Source organism: Podarcis filfolensis, assembly GCF_964270895.1.
Source record: "Podarcis filfolensis genome assembly, chromosome: 3".
NCBI lineage: Eukaryota > Metazoa > Chordata > Lepidosauria > Squamata > Lacertidae > Podarcis > Podarcis filfolensis.
This window is the reverse complement of record NC_139606.1, coordinates 113,505,395-113,519,910: the sequence shown is the minus strand read 5'-3', so window position 1 is coordinate 113,519,910 and position 14,516 is coordinate 113,505,395. Positions and strand designations below refer to the sequence as shown.

Here is a 14,516-nt window from a genome sequence, read left to right as displayed (position 1 = left end):
ACTCCCTCCCTGTGAGCCTCTCCCTTGCCCACCTTAAAATAAACTCAAAACCCAACGTGACAGGTGAACTGGAAACATCTCTGTTGTGCCACCCGGTGCCGTAGCAAAAGCAGAAGCTGCTTGTGGGCGCGCCTGCCTGCACTCTGGGGGCGCATAGGGGATGTCTGTGCTGCGCATCCCCAAAAGCAGGCCCAGCTTGGCCCAACCACTTGGGGAACAACCTCTTTCTCACATTTTGTCCGGTTGGAACGAAAGCCGGGATGGGAGCTGCTCTTCTTTTTATATATTCTGTACAATGGATAGGTTTTATCAAAACGTTGTGTATACATTGTCTTTAAATATCTGGACTCTGGTTCTGATTACATATATATATATTTTTCCTCCTGAGAGGTCTGTATATGTTGTCAAGTTTTACGAATACTGCATGTTGCAGCATCTATTTGCTTTATTAAAAACACATACCTCTGTGATACCGTCTCTTGCTCTTCCTAGTGTAACAGAATGGCTTATTTCTCATTTGCCTTTTTGATTTGTAAGAAATTGTCACATTGTTCTCATTCAATAGCATTTTTGTTGCCTTATTTTGTCCAACGCCTCCTCAAAATACATCACTTGTTTTAAGTAACAAAGGAAATACTATATTTTCCCCTCCTGCCGGCCCCCGTGCCCCCATGCTTTTGCATGGATGTTACGCATCCAAGTGGAAAGGACCCTTAATACATCACCGCTCAGTTGTCCATTGGCTGAGGACTGAACTCCACTAGGAACATGGGAAGCTGTCTTATACCAAGTGGGACTATTGGTCCATCTAGCTCAGTGCTGTCTATACTGACTGGCAGAAGCTTTCTGGGATTTCAGGCGGGGGACATTCTGCACTTCACCTGGAGATGCCTGGGATTGAACCTGGGACCTTCTGCTTGAGAGGCAGATGCCCTACCACTAAGCTATGGCCTTTCCTGGGCAAACAACATGGTAACCTAGTGCGGCCACCAAGCTGGTTGGCATAACTTTCAAAATTATGCCAGCAACTGGTCCATCTCACACTGCTCCAGGTTTTCGAGGCACTGAGTAGCATGCAGCTCTTTAATGTTGGGAGAGCTTCATGTACAATGCCACTACCATGTCATAGAATGAGGGAGCCCCTGCTTGCGTAGAGCTCGTGCGCAACAACAATATTTAATAATAAAGAAACAAGACTAGCCTGCCTAACATTTCACATACAATGTCATAGTAAGTGAAGGGCATCTGATTTCCATTGCATGGGAACTAAAAATGGTCACCTATGCTTACTGAAAGTCCCACCTCCCAGAGCCTAAGGTGGGGGTGGGGGCTGCAGGAGGAACAGGGAAGCTCCAGTGTCCTAGCAGAAGTCCCTGTTCAGGCTTCTGCTAGTGGGACTCATTTGTTGAATCTGGCCCACGCTATGTTTATTATGATACCACCATGAAAGGTGTAGTAGTGGTTTCTTACGCTTCTGCTTCTGCTATGTTTACTCTTCCCCGTACCGACTTCTCTGGTCCATGTGGTCTGCAACATTTTAGCTCATAAGAGAATGACAGATGTATGTATAGGTAAATGACCACATCTTAAAAAGTAGTCTTTGAGTGAACCTAGTCCCTGAATTACACCCTGAATCCATCTAGCCTAGGCCATTATTCAATATTTTCACTGGCAGTGGCTCTCTAAGTTTTACAGACGGAGGCCTTTCTTGATACCAGGCATCCTTTAGCCAGCAATGCCAGTGTTTGGACCTTGCACACGCAAACACATGCTGTGGCATGGAGATTAAGGGCAATTTCAAGACTAACATAGCCATACATCTGGAAATTCATAACAAGAAGCCACGATTCTGGAAATCCATGGACAAGTACAGAAGTTGGCCCATTCTGATCAAAACTTCCCTCATATATAAACATAAGGCAAGCAACCCAGGAATCATTTTTGGGGACAAAATGTCCCATCAGCCATATTGACACTAAAATCCACATCACTTTATTCCAGTTTAGCTGTCATGAATAGATCATAATTTGAAGAGGGTGCTGAGAATCTGCTGGGGGGAAATCACTCGCACACCTCCAGTGTCCTGGAGAGAAGGAATGGCTGTGGAACCAGGCATAAGAAAATCCCTTGTCAATCAGACCAAAGGCCCACCTGGTCCATCAATCTGTTCTCACAGTGGCCAATCAGATGCCTATGGGATGCCCACATTCAGTACCTGAGTGCAACAGTAGTCTCTCAACTTCTGATTCCCAACAATTGCTACAGAGGCATACCATCTCCGACAATGGAGGTAAAACATAGCCGCTACTATGGCTATTCTATAATACACATTCTGCCACCCCTTCCTTCTTCAAGCTACCCTTTTAATTTCCAGTTTCATACCAGCCCTTTTACCCTCCCTTTATGGTGCTTTTCTTGCACTTCTGGATTCTCTTTCTCCAACGGTAACTTCCCCCCTCCAAAAAAAATGAAACATGCACTTGACTATTAAATCCACTGGAATATTAATTTCATGCGGAACAACCTATGGCAAAAGTAGGGAGTGTTTGTGTCTCTTCCTAGCAAAATCAATGCTCCATGTCATTTGCCCCTGCCCACCTGATGGACATTCCTCTGTGGTAGAAAACACTTTTATCCAAACGGGCTTTGGATTCTCAGTTTTCTGCTACCCATTCTCCTTCCTTTTCTTCCTGGCTTCTATATAATTTGCTGTCTTCTTCAAATCCTCCACTTTCCTCTTCATTGTTCTCTTGCAGTCTCCAGATTTGGTTGACCTTTATGGGGCGATCTCTTAACCTGCCATGTGGGGATCCCTTGCAGATGACCAGAGTGCCTGGAGACTTAATCAGGTCATCTGTCCATAGGAATGACTGCTGGGAGGAGCACGGAGAGAAGAAACATCCTGGTTCACCTGCATCAGCACAAGCGGACACCTTCAGCTGCCCCAGATGCAACAAAACATGTCTCTCCTGTATCAGTCCCTACAGCCACAGCAGTTGCTGTAACCTTCCAACAGTTTGACACCACTCCCAAAGACGCACTCCTCCATTGTCTCCCAAGGCAGACCGATGCCAACAATTATCCACATTCCTTGCTGATTCTTTGTGGAAGAAGACAGATGAGGCCCATCTTAGTCCTGCATCCTGTTCTCACAGTGGCTAACCAAATGCCCATGCGAAAATCGCAAGCAGTTGTAGTCTGTTAGCTAAAGAGTTGAGCTGGAGGTCAACAGAGCCCACATTTGCCATGGACTCACTGGACTGTCTTAGGCAGGTGATTGCCAGCTCCTTGCCTCTAAAATATAAATCTCACAGAGCACTTGTGAAGGTGAGTGACAGAGGGTTTGCATGGTGTGAACAAGACCCTCTCGTTGCCTGTGCTGTTTCTTCTGCGGTCGTCTGGTAGTGCTTGCATGCCATGACTTCTTAAGATCCGTGGAGGGAGGTGGCATGGGCTGCCTTGGAGTCTGCAAATTTGACATTCAAACATTGTCAACTGACTGCAGAATAATATTCATTGGTGATGCTCGTTTGTAACATCCAGAGGCACCCTAGGGGTTGTGTAGCTTTTTGTGCAGTTACTATATATACAGGAAAACAGTTTCTTGAGAGTCCCCTTTCTTTTGGTTCAGGTCCCTCCCTTTCTTTTCCGCATTGTGAGACTATGACTCCCCTTGTAACTGACCGTTGGCCATGTTGCAGAGGTTGGTTGGGTTTGGAGGTTTACAGATTCCCCCACCTTGCACTAAAACCGATTAAGAAATATCATGGGCCTCCTCATTCCTGCTAATGGAATGTTTCCATTCCCTTTTAAAACTCCTCAAGTGAGACCTGTCCTGGATGTTCCACTCACCACACTTACACCCTGAGCTCAGGACATACTGTTTAAATTAAGAACAGCTCCAGGCCAGCATGTTGATAGAGTGAAAGTCCCCACCAGTAAACACCACTGACATGGGCTGAAGGCACCCAGAACGAAACAGTTCAGACTCGCACATTGTGCTCTTCACTACACAGCCGGCGTTTACTAAGGAGGTACCAGTCCCCATGGCAAACACATTGTTTAGACTGGCTTTGAGTGATGTATTTATTGTCTATCGATTCTCCTTGACTCCCCACCCCTCCAGCTTTTTCAATTTCTTTGCTGAAACCATAGTTTTAAGATAAAGTTTTCCTGCATGATTCTCATAGATGGCCATCAATCAGGCCCAGATAATTCTTCTGCCATCCCCAACTTTCTTTCCTCGGTGAACTTCTGTGACACTTTTCACCTCTGTTCTTCCTAGATCTCCAGCTTCTCATCATTTTGATTTTATTTTTTATTTTTAAAAAAGTAGGGTCTGCTTTGTCTTTTCTCCTCCCTGGACAGGATCCAAAAGGCAGCCACTCTTGATGCTTCCGCTCTTCTCACATCAGGACAACTCAAAGAATGCTTCTTTTCACATCTCTGGCTTTAGTTTATCTTCTTTGTGAGGAGAAGCTCACCAATTTGCCTTTTCTGCCACAGACCTTCTGCTTCATCCTAGTTCTAAGGGACGTCTCGCTAATGCTTCTCCCTGCTGTTATGACAATGTCTCAAGCCAAAGTCGAAGATTCTTCCCACCTGTCTTGTTCTTCTCATTGTACACAATCTTTGAATTACCTCAAGTAGCTTCCTTTACTCCCCCTTCCTTGCAGTCCATTTTTTATTCTTACCACCTTTCCAAACGCTTCACTCCTCTCTCCCTGTATTTGTGTACAGTGTGGTGTTGTGGTTAAGAGCGGTGGACTCGTAATCTGGTGAACCGGGTTCGCTTCCCGACTCCTCCACATGCAGCTGCTGGGTGACCTTGGGCTAGTCATACTTCTCTGAAGTCTCTCAGCCTCACTCACCTCACAGAGTGTTTGTTGTGGGGGAGGAAGGGAAAGGAGATAGTTAGCCGCTTTGAGACTCCTTCGGGTAGTGATAAAGCAGGATATTGAATCCAAACTCTTCTTCTTCTTCTGACTCCCCTGTGCCTTTCTAAATTACTATATCTGTCTCCATCACTTGTCTCTTCCCTTTTCTACTAGCAACAGAGTAAGGTGGTGAGGTGGAACCCCCCCCGGGAGGGGAATGGCCATAGCACCTCCTTTGCGTGCAGAAGGCCCCATTTTCAATCACCCAGCATCTCCAGGAAGGTCTGGGAATATCCCCTGCCTAGAACCCTAGAACCCAGTCCATGTAGGCAGCACTGAGCTAGATAGACCAAAGGTCTGATTCGAGGTAAGGCAGCTCCCTGCATCCCTTGGGTTGTAGAAAAGAAAATTTCGGCATAACAGGCTACTGCTGCTTAAATCCCCCGCTTCTGCACAACCATTGAAGTTTGAGGAGCCCTGTCCTCTTTTTCACCTGGCTGCTTTAATGCAGAGCTGGGCCCATTGCATGACCAAAACATGTCTAAGTCCCGTTGAGTTCAGTGGTGCTTACTCCCAGGTAAGTGTAGGAATGAAGTTACAGCTCCATCCCCATTTGAAATCAACATGGATGCAAAAGGCACTTAGGATGTGGGTTATCAAGGGCAAGTCTGCAGGGGTCTTCTCAGAGCTGTACTGAGTCATGCAATCCTGAAAAGTCCTGTGGCAATAGTGCCTGCTCCTTGCACAGATACATTAGAGTCCACATGGTGCACCAGACAGATCATGGGGCCAATGCAACTGCTATAGTCCTTGCCGGCCACTATTCAAAACCTCCTTTCATTGGGGGGGGGGGACTTTGGAGAGGTATTTTCAATGCAACCTGCCATTAGTGTTGCACACTGAACAGTTTCAGAATCTGGTGCGGAACCCTCAGGAAATGGCAGATGGGGAGGAAGCCAGGGAAAAGCTGAATTGAGGAGTCATTCCACCTGACACCTTCCTTCCCCCAGTTTTTTCCCCCCACTAATGTAGATGCCTCCAGAATACTAGGAAGGGGCACAACACATATATTGTGTTCACATAAAGCCTAGTAAACATGATATTCTGCAGAACATCCATATCCTTTTGGGGTTTTCAGATGCTAGGTGACCACGACTGGGCCATTAAAAAATACCCCAACCTCGGATCAGTTTGCCACCCTATTGCTTTCACCTTGCAAATAAGCCTCCAGGTGTCTTTAAATCATTTACTTAGACATATCCATGTATATTAGTTATTTTGTGGCACACAGAGAGAAAGGAGGAGATGGGGGAAGAAAAAATCCTGTTCTGATTTAAAAATGCTTGCCGGTCTGGTCACCTGGAGACTTCTTAACTCGCCACAGGAGACTTCTATACAGTGCATATATCATAGGGAACTGTGTGGAAATTCTCACTAGAAAGCTGATGAATTTCCATGAGGGCTTTAAAGCGAAAACAAAAACAAATTTGCAACTTGATGTGGAAAACTGAACTTGGAGGGGGAATGGGGAGAAGAGAAATGGAGAAAAATAACAGTTTCACCAATCCCTTTTCAAAGGCAGTACAGGCTTTGCTCCAGAAACACAGGGCTCTGGTTTTGCTTCAGCAAGAAGCAAGCCAAGACTGAGTCCTCTGTCGTACCAACAGTAGCAATTGCATCTTGCTTGTTAGACCTGGGAGGTGCTGCTTTAGTTAAAGGGACCCAGCTTTCTCCAGTAGTCTCCTGCCAGCATGCAACACTCTGGTCTCACTGGGACATCTTCCAAAGACATCCTTGGGCTGGCCCCACAGGCTCGCATGGTAGCAGTGTTTCCCGGGGCTGCCCCTTCATCCCCTTCTCCTTCTGGTTAGGAGTCCTCGACTCCATCTCCTGAAGAAGAGGACCCTGACTCCAAGTTCCTGACAGTCCTCAGTGCAAAAGCTTGTTGTGGTGTAGTGGTTAAGAGCGGTAGTCTCGTAACCTGGGGAACCGGGTTCGTGTCTCCGCTCCTCCACATGCAGCTGCTGGGTGACCTTGGGCCAGTCACACTTCTCTGAAGTCTCTCAGCCCCACTCACCTCACAGAGTGTTTGTTGTGGGGGAGGAAGGGAAAGGAGAATGTTAGCCGCTTTGAGACTCCTTAAAGGGAGTGAAAGGCGGGATATCAAATCCAAACTCTTCTTCTTCTTGTGAGGGAGCGGACAATTTTGCATTATCCTTCACCCCTTGTATGAAGGAGAAGAATTACGTGATATGGTTCCCAGCATGGAGCACCTGCCTCAGACTGAACATGGAGGGGCAGGATGAATACCTCTGTTGTTCCACCGCATAAAGAGGACAGTAATTTGAGGGTGGGAAGTAGCTTACTCCAAACAAGATGGCGGCGCCAAACAAACTCGGTCTCTGCTCTTCCTGTGGCAGCAAAGACTCATTATTTTGATTGGCTGGGCCATTATATTTGATCTTTAGGCATTAAACATTATTAAAAGAGTTCTATGCCATTCTGTTGTGTTGGTGTTATGGAGTTGTTTGTACCATGGGAGTGACTTCCAATTTCATTTCCCCTGCCCCCTCTTTTTTTTAAAAAAAAGTTAATCTGTTTACAAAACAATCATAGCCATTATTTAAGTTTCCATTACATTGCGCATGTATAGAACGTGAAGTATAAATATGTCATTCCATCTACGTCTGTCTCCATCTCTGGGGGGAAAACCCCAGCAAATTAAGTCTACAAAATACGCTTTACAAATGCCTGCAAATCACGTTATAGCTGGGCATCTTCAGTTTTTCATACTGAGAAAACCAGCTAGGATCACTGGGCATGCCGCCAGATCCCACAAATCCTAGAAATAACATTACACTCACCCAAACTCCTTCTCTTACAACTCAGTTAAGAGTTTGGGGAAGGGCTGTAGCTCAGTCATGGCCCAGGTTCAATCCCCAGCATCTCCAGGTGGGACTGAGAACATCTCCAGGCTGAATCCTAGAGGTCCATTTCCAGCAAGAGTCAACAATGCTGAGGTTGACTTAGTATAAGGCAACTTCCCATGCTCCTCTTATACAAGGGTGTAGGCAGCTATGGTACTTCATAGAAGGATGCATAGGTGGAACCTCTGTAGGGAATAAGTGGGTGGAGGCCAGCAAGTGGGTTGCTGTCCCTTGAGCTTCCATCATCCCAGACCAATGGCTATACTGTTGGGTCTGTGGAAGATAGCGTCCAGAAACATCTGGAGGGCAGTGTGTTGGCTACCCCCACTTTACTGAGTTGCAAGAGAGATTTCCACTCTGTTCACAATATGGGAATAAATAATCTGATGCTTATTCGTTGGGATTGGGATTGAGTTGCACGGCATTGATAAACTGAAAGGGCAGGCCACAATTATTTATTTTCATTTTTTTTTTAAATGCCAACCAAGGCTCGACACACTGGACCATTTCCAAGAGCTAAGAACACCAGGAGTGCCCCGCAGGATCAGACCACAGTCCTATTTAGTCCCGCCATATTGGCCAACCAACTGGGAAGTCCATAAGCAAGACTCACCATTTGCGAGTCCCGGAAACTGGTGTTCAAAGAGGCATACTCTCTGACACACCTTGGACTGGGCTTGCAATGACATTTGCATACCAAACACAATACAGGGAGGTGCGATGGCAGGAATGCCGTAGGCGAGAAAGACGGTCACTGTGGGAGCCACATAATTGTTGGAAGGCTTGGGGAAGAAAGGGAAAGGCGAACTTTGGCGGTAAGAAGGGCCCATTTGCCCATGTCTGGGGAGCTGAGGCAGCAACAGAGGTTGATGGCAAGGCAACGTTTGGAAAGTTCAATCTCTTCTAAGAGTGGCTCATGTTTGAAACCTTTAGCCCTGCATGTGACCTGGTTGGAAGGCGGACCTCTTTACAGGCCACGTTCCAGGGCGCCGCTTGAATAACTGGAACATAATTAGGTGGGTGGCTGGGAATGGAGGCTAGTCAACAAGAAGCGAGCGGGATGGAAATAGAATAATAACACAACTTTTTAAGATGACAGTGCAGGGTGGCCAGAACACTAAAGCAAAAAAGAAACTGAAAGAAGTAGTAATACCAAATGTGACATTTTTCCAGCGGTGTGATAAATTAATGGTGTTATAAAAGCATGAACCATTGAGGCCCATTCGCTGTTTGTTAGTTTTCTGAAATGGATTCTGACGGCAACCATAATGTATTCTTAAGCTGTGCCAACATTCTGTACAAGCCTGACCGATGGTCCTGTGAAACATTTCCCTATTTATATATATATTTCTGGTGAGGGAAAGAGAGAAAACTCAATAAAAGGAGGGAGGTGGTTCAAGACGGGACAGGTAACAGAAGCATTGTCACTGCACATCTTGAGGCCAAGGAACCTCGGAAGGGGAAGCTATTGCAAATGGAAAGCCTTTGTTGTTGGCCTTCTGCAGGTTTTGGGTGGACCTTGAAATTATATGTGAGAAGAATGCATGACTAGCTCTCACCGAAGGGCTACAGCGCTTTGGCCTGAAGAGCTGCACTGACTCAAAGAATTCCATCTACATAGAAAACTGGGGTGTCAAAGAGGGCTATGCCTCAAGCTTGTCCTTAACATGCTAGATTTCTATGTGTGGGAACTGGGTGGGGGATTGGCACCCCGTCATGAACTCTCGGTGATAACCAGTCCATAGGACCTTCATACTAAACAAAAACAGCCAGGAGGATCCTCATGAACCCAGAAAGTAGTTCATCCTGCACTTTTGTCAGGGCTGCTTCCTAGGTTGCAAATCGATGACACCAGAGTTCTGCTATGACTTTCTTCTGGCCATGGAGATGTATCATGGGAAGAATGGGTTTGTAAGCAAGGATATAATGTCCCTGCTGGGTTTTGCAAAGGGTGTGTGATGTTCCTAGGGAGAACTCCTAGCCCCCCATGGGTCTACCAACCACCATCTTTTCCTCCAGGCAGACCTCTGGAGACCATCCCTCACCCCACCGTCTTGCATCTATTTGCTTACATTTCAAGAAAGCCATTGAAAAGCCCTAAAACAAAAATTACAGCACAGTGCAAATAATATAACCACCTTTCAACCCAGAACCTCCATCCTATACTTAAGTGGTGTTCAGCTGCCCACTAAGCTCCGTGTCATGAGTTTGGCAGCGTCTGTGAACAAAGCCATCACACTGGTGTTGTCGGGTACCAGTCCAAAGAAGAGAGAGAAGAACATCAGATCAGAGAACACAAGAGGCACAAAACACAGAAAGAATTCTTCGTATCAGACTTCCACGTCCAGAGTTCCTGACAAAGCCAGCCAAGTTTGGGAGGGCACAAGGACAGTTGCCTAAATCTCATGCCATGGGAGGTCCTCCTCGTGGGATCAGATGGCAACCTTTGCATCTCAACGAAGACCTTGCATTGACTAATTATGTTTTTTATTTTCATGAGTATGCTGTGTGTTGACCTCAAATCAAAGGCTCCAATCCAGCAAAGGGAGGTCCACCTGCCTGTGCAACAGCTGATGCAGATGTGCATCCAGAAACACATGTGGAGGGCCAATCACAAGTAATCATGTCCAGCCCCTTAAACACGAATTCCCACCCACAGCCAGTGTGTGTGTGTGTGTGTGTGTGTGTGTGTGTGTGTGAGAGAGAGAGAGAGAGAGAGAGAGAGAGAGAGAGATTAATTGCATGTGCTGGATTGGGACCACTAGATTGCTATGCCTAGATATTATAGGAGTCTGTTATCTTGGATGAGTCGCCAGTCACCCAGTGTGTTTCGGCCTCTTAATTGTGAACATGAACATTTTGACTTTCGGTCCATATTACACCTTTTTCTTCTTCTTCTTCTCCCCGCCCCCCTCTGCCCCTCTGTCCTTTCTTCCTTTTCCTTTTCCTTTTCCTTTTGCAGGCTGGCGTAGCGCCCAGGGGACGCTTGATGCATGGCAGATTCCGGACGGAAGCCCAAGGACGCTTAAATTCTGAGAGAATGTGAAACGCAGAAGGGGATGTGCTCTGCGTCCCTGACATCCACGCGGGGCTTGCTCTCGGGTTGTTTTTTTGTGGCCGAGCAGCTCCAGAAGTTGCCACGCAAAAGGCGGGAACCGACCGAGCCCCCTGCTACTACTGCCTGCCCGAAGACTCTTTATTTATATATTTTTAACAGAGTATAAAAACCGCGTCATTAAAAAAACCAACCCAACTTCCATCAAGGGCTTCCCATGTTCCCCCGCTACCTCCCCTCTCTTTTATTTGACAATCTTCCGTCTTCGATCTGGAAAGCCACCTGAAAACAGGTTGATGGAGCAGGATTGGGGGACCTTTGGCCCTCCGGATGTTGCTTGAACTACAATCCCCATCATCCATAGCAAGCGTGGTCAATGGCTGGGGAAGATGGGAGTTGCAGTTCAGCCACATCTGGAAAGCCAAAGGCTCCTCACACCTGTGACAAGTGTGACCTAGCACAATCGACCACAAAATAAATCTTCTCAACACATACCTGTTCTGGTAATTTGAGGAACATCCAGAATGTGACAGGATCCCTCCCACCTATAAAATAAAGAGTGTGGGTAAAGTCCATGGTTTTTTTGTAATGTGAAATGTTGGCTCAAGATCTTGGAGCACCGCTATCAGGCAAAGTAGAGATGATTGGGCTTTATCAGGGCCATCCTAGGTGGTGCCCTGGAGATATTGTTGAGCTCCAGTGCTTATCAACCCCAGCCAGGGACGATGGGAGCTATATTCCTCCACCACCGGAGCTCACCAGTAGTCTGGCTCAGTATAAGGTAATGGCCTTCAACTCTTTACTAACCAAGATCCAAGAGGGAGAAGAGATGTCTTTCTGATCTGCAAGAGTCTTCAGAGGCCAATATTACCGTGAGGTTGCTATTATTATTATTATTATTATTATTATTATTATTATTATTAGCCCCAGCCACTCTGGACGGCTTCTAACAAATCAAAACACACACAATTAAACACCCGCACAATCACTGCTGGCAGCAACTGCCATGGTAGGAGCAAACCTGAGTGTCAACCCTGTGCATGAGAACAGCCTGCAGGATCAGGCCAGTGACCCATTGTAGACTAACGTCCTTTTCTCACAGTGCCTGCAGGCAACCTGCCAAGTGGGACCTGAGTGCAAGAGTCCTCTTCTCCCCCATCTGTGGCTTCCAGAAACTGGTATTCAGAAACATACCAGTTCCAGCCATGGAAGCAGAGCAGAGCCATCATAGCTAGTGGTCCCTGATGGACTCATCTTCCATGAATTTATCCGATGCTCTTTTAAAGTCATCAGAGTTGGCGGCTATCACCGCCTTCCCTGGGAGCGAGTTCCATAGTTTAGCTATGCCTTGGTACCTTTGAAGGCACTGAGAGTTTCCCCTCACTGGCTGAGGGAGTCTTGGTTATTTGGCCTGTCAAATATCGTGACTCAGCTGTAAGTTAAGAGAGGCAGAGGCAATGTCAGGTCCTGCTCCTGCTGGTCTGCCTCCTACGCTGGGCCAACTTCACATTTTATATCAGATTGTTGGAATATTTTTTAAGATTGCAATCCACCTTGGGTGCCTTGGCAGGAAAGGTGATATATATATATGTATATGTAGAAATGCAATAAAGTATTTGACCATGATCAAGTACTATAAAATGTCCCATAAAAATACTGGGGAAGGGCATCTGTTTTGCATGCAAAAGGTCCTCGGTTCAGTCCCTATCATCCCCAGGTCTGAAAATCCTGGAGAGATGCTGCCAGTCAGTGTAGACAATATTGAGCCAGATGGACCAGTGGTCTGACTTGCTATAAGCTTCACATGCCCAGAGGACCCTTTAGGGTCAGACTCACCATTTAGGCAAAACGAGGCAGGCAGGGGACTGATTTTTAGATTTCATGAGCTGGCAGCAGATGTTTTGTTATTTGATTTATCCGTGCTTCATGTTTGTGTCAGAGAGATGCTTACGGGATTCTTATTTTTTGCCTCGGGTGCCAAAATAACTTCACAAGCCTTGGGCACTGTGCATCAGGACTTTGCAAGGTGACGCCATTGGCTGCAGGCAGGAAAATGTCTTAGGCCTGCCCTTGTGTAAGTGGCAGGATTGGGGCCCCCGCTGCCACCTTCCACCACACCAGTTGTGGCTTCCTTCAGGGTTTAAGATGAAGCAGGAAGGTGGCACAAACAGACACTACAGGAGCACAGGTCATGAGTGAATGGGGGGAAACCATGGAGTCATTGCTTTAGCTCAAGAGAAGCAGGGCCTCCATACTGTAAATGCCATGGCAGATTTCTGCAAAGCCGATACGATGAATTGGTTGCCAGAGTCTTAGAGAACGTAGTATTTATTTGTTCGTTTCTTGAAAAAGCTCGGCGCTGTACAAAAACAGGACTGGCAACCTCAAGGATTTGTAGTTAAGAACCTAGGAAGCTGCCAGGCCACTGGGGCACCCAGCTCAGGGGTGAATGAGCCCCGGGGCCAGGGGACAAAATGTGGCCCTCCAGGCTTGGGTTTTTCAACCCCTCGGTTTCAAATGCTGAGTCCCACCCCTATCCTCAGTCACCACACATCTTTGTATAGCCTACTGGGGAACACTCATGTTAAGCAACCTGGTTGGTTCATGTAGCTTGCTGGGTTCACGTGCAACTCTTTCAAAATGGAGCACTGGCTCAGAGAGGCAGCTGATTAGCTTGTCATGTTTGCTTATAGGGAGCAGACTTATACTGAGCCAGCCCATTGGTTACTGTTGCCCTGTATTGTTTACACTGCGTAGACTCCAGGGTCTTGGGCCAGTCCCATTACCTTAGATCAGGCATCCCCAAACTTGGCCCTCCAGATATTTTGGGACTACAGTTCCCATCATCCCTGACCACTGGTCCTGTTAGCTAGGGATGGTGGGAGTTGTAGTCCCAAAACAGATGGAGGGCTGAGTTTGGGGATGCCTGCCTTTTGCTGGAAATACCAATGACCAAGTTACTCAAGGACCAAGTTACCCAAAATGGTGTGCTGCAGCCCCATCGTCTCTGGCCACGTTGGCTGGGGCTGATGGGAGTTGGTAGACTGAACATACAGAGGGCACAACGTTGGCAACCTCTGGACTGTGTAGCTTGTATGCCTTTGAATCAGAACTAGCTAACATGGCACCCTCCAAGTGTCGCTAGACTACAATTCCCATCAACATTGGCCATTGACCTTGCAGGCTGATGGTAGACGGATTCCTACAACACCCGGAAGGTTGGCTATTCCCGCTTTAAAATCATCTACGACATTTCCTGTTCCAAACAAAATAACAAGCAAAACCATATATATCCACACTGGACGATTCTGAGCCATGGGCGGCATTAAGTTCCCAGAAGAAGCACTGAATTCATTCTCGCAACTCTGCATTCTAACAATCATATTGGTATTTATTCTTGTCGCACTCCATGTGAGTTTCCCAGCCGTCTTAATTTATCATTTGTGTGCAGCTGGGTGATGCTGATTGTGATGTACCGCATTTCTGTTGCTTAAATGTGTACTTTGGGGGCGGGGGCGGGGCAAAGGGGAGAGCTGTGCGGGGGAGGGGAAACACAACATGCTTTACTTTGTGTTTGTTTTTTGGGAGAAAAAAAATAAGAAACAACAACAAAAACCTGAAACACATTTGTGTCAACCAGTGATTGCGCATCGGCGG

At 46.7% G+C, this 14,516-nt stretch overlaps 1 protein-coding gene and 1 long non-coding RNA gene across 2 annotated transcripts in view; both read left to right on the top strand.

Annotated features, from left to right (window-relative positions):
• The window catches only part of BCL11A (BCL11 transcription factor A), a 247,539-nt gene extending 233,065 nt beyond the window's left edge, over positions 1-14,474 (top strand). Inside the window, exon 4 of the mRNA XM_083605098.1 lies at positions 10,767-14,474. Coding sequence (XP_083461224.1) covers positions 10,767-10,840 — 74 coding nt within the window. The 3' untranslated portion in view covers positions 10,841-14,474. The remainder of the gene's footprint in view (positions 1-10,766) is intronic.
• LOC310758873 overlaps positions 1-14,516 on the top strand; it is a 536,128-nt gene that overhangs the window by 343,331 nt on the left and 178,281 nt on the right. The gene's annotated exons all lie outside the window — the stretch shown is intronic.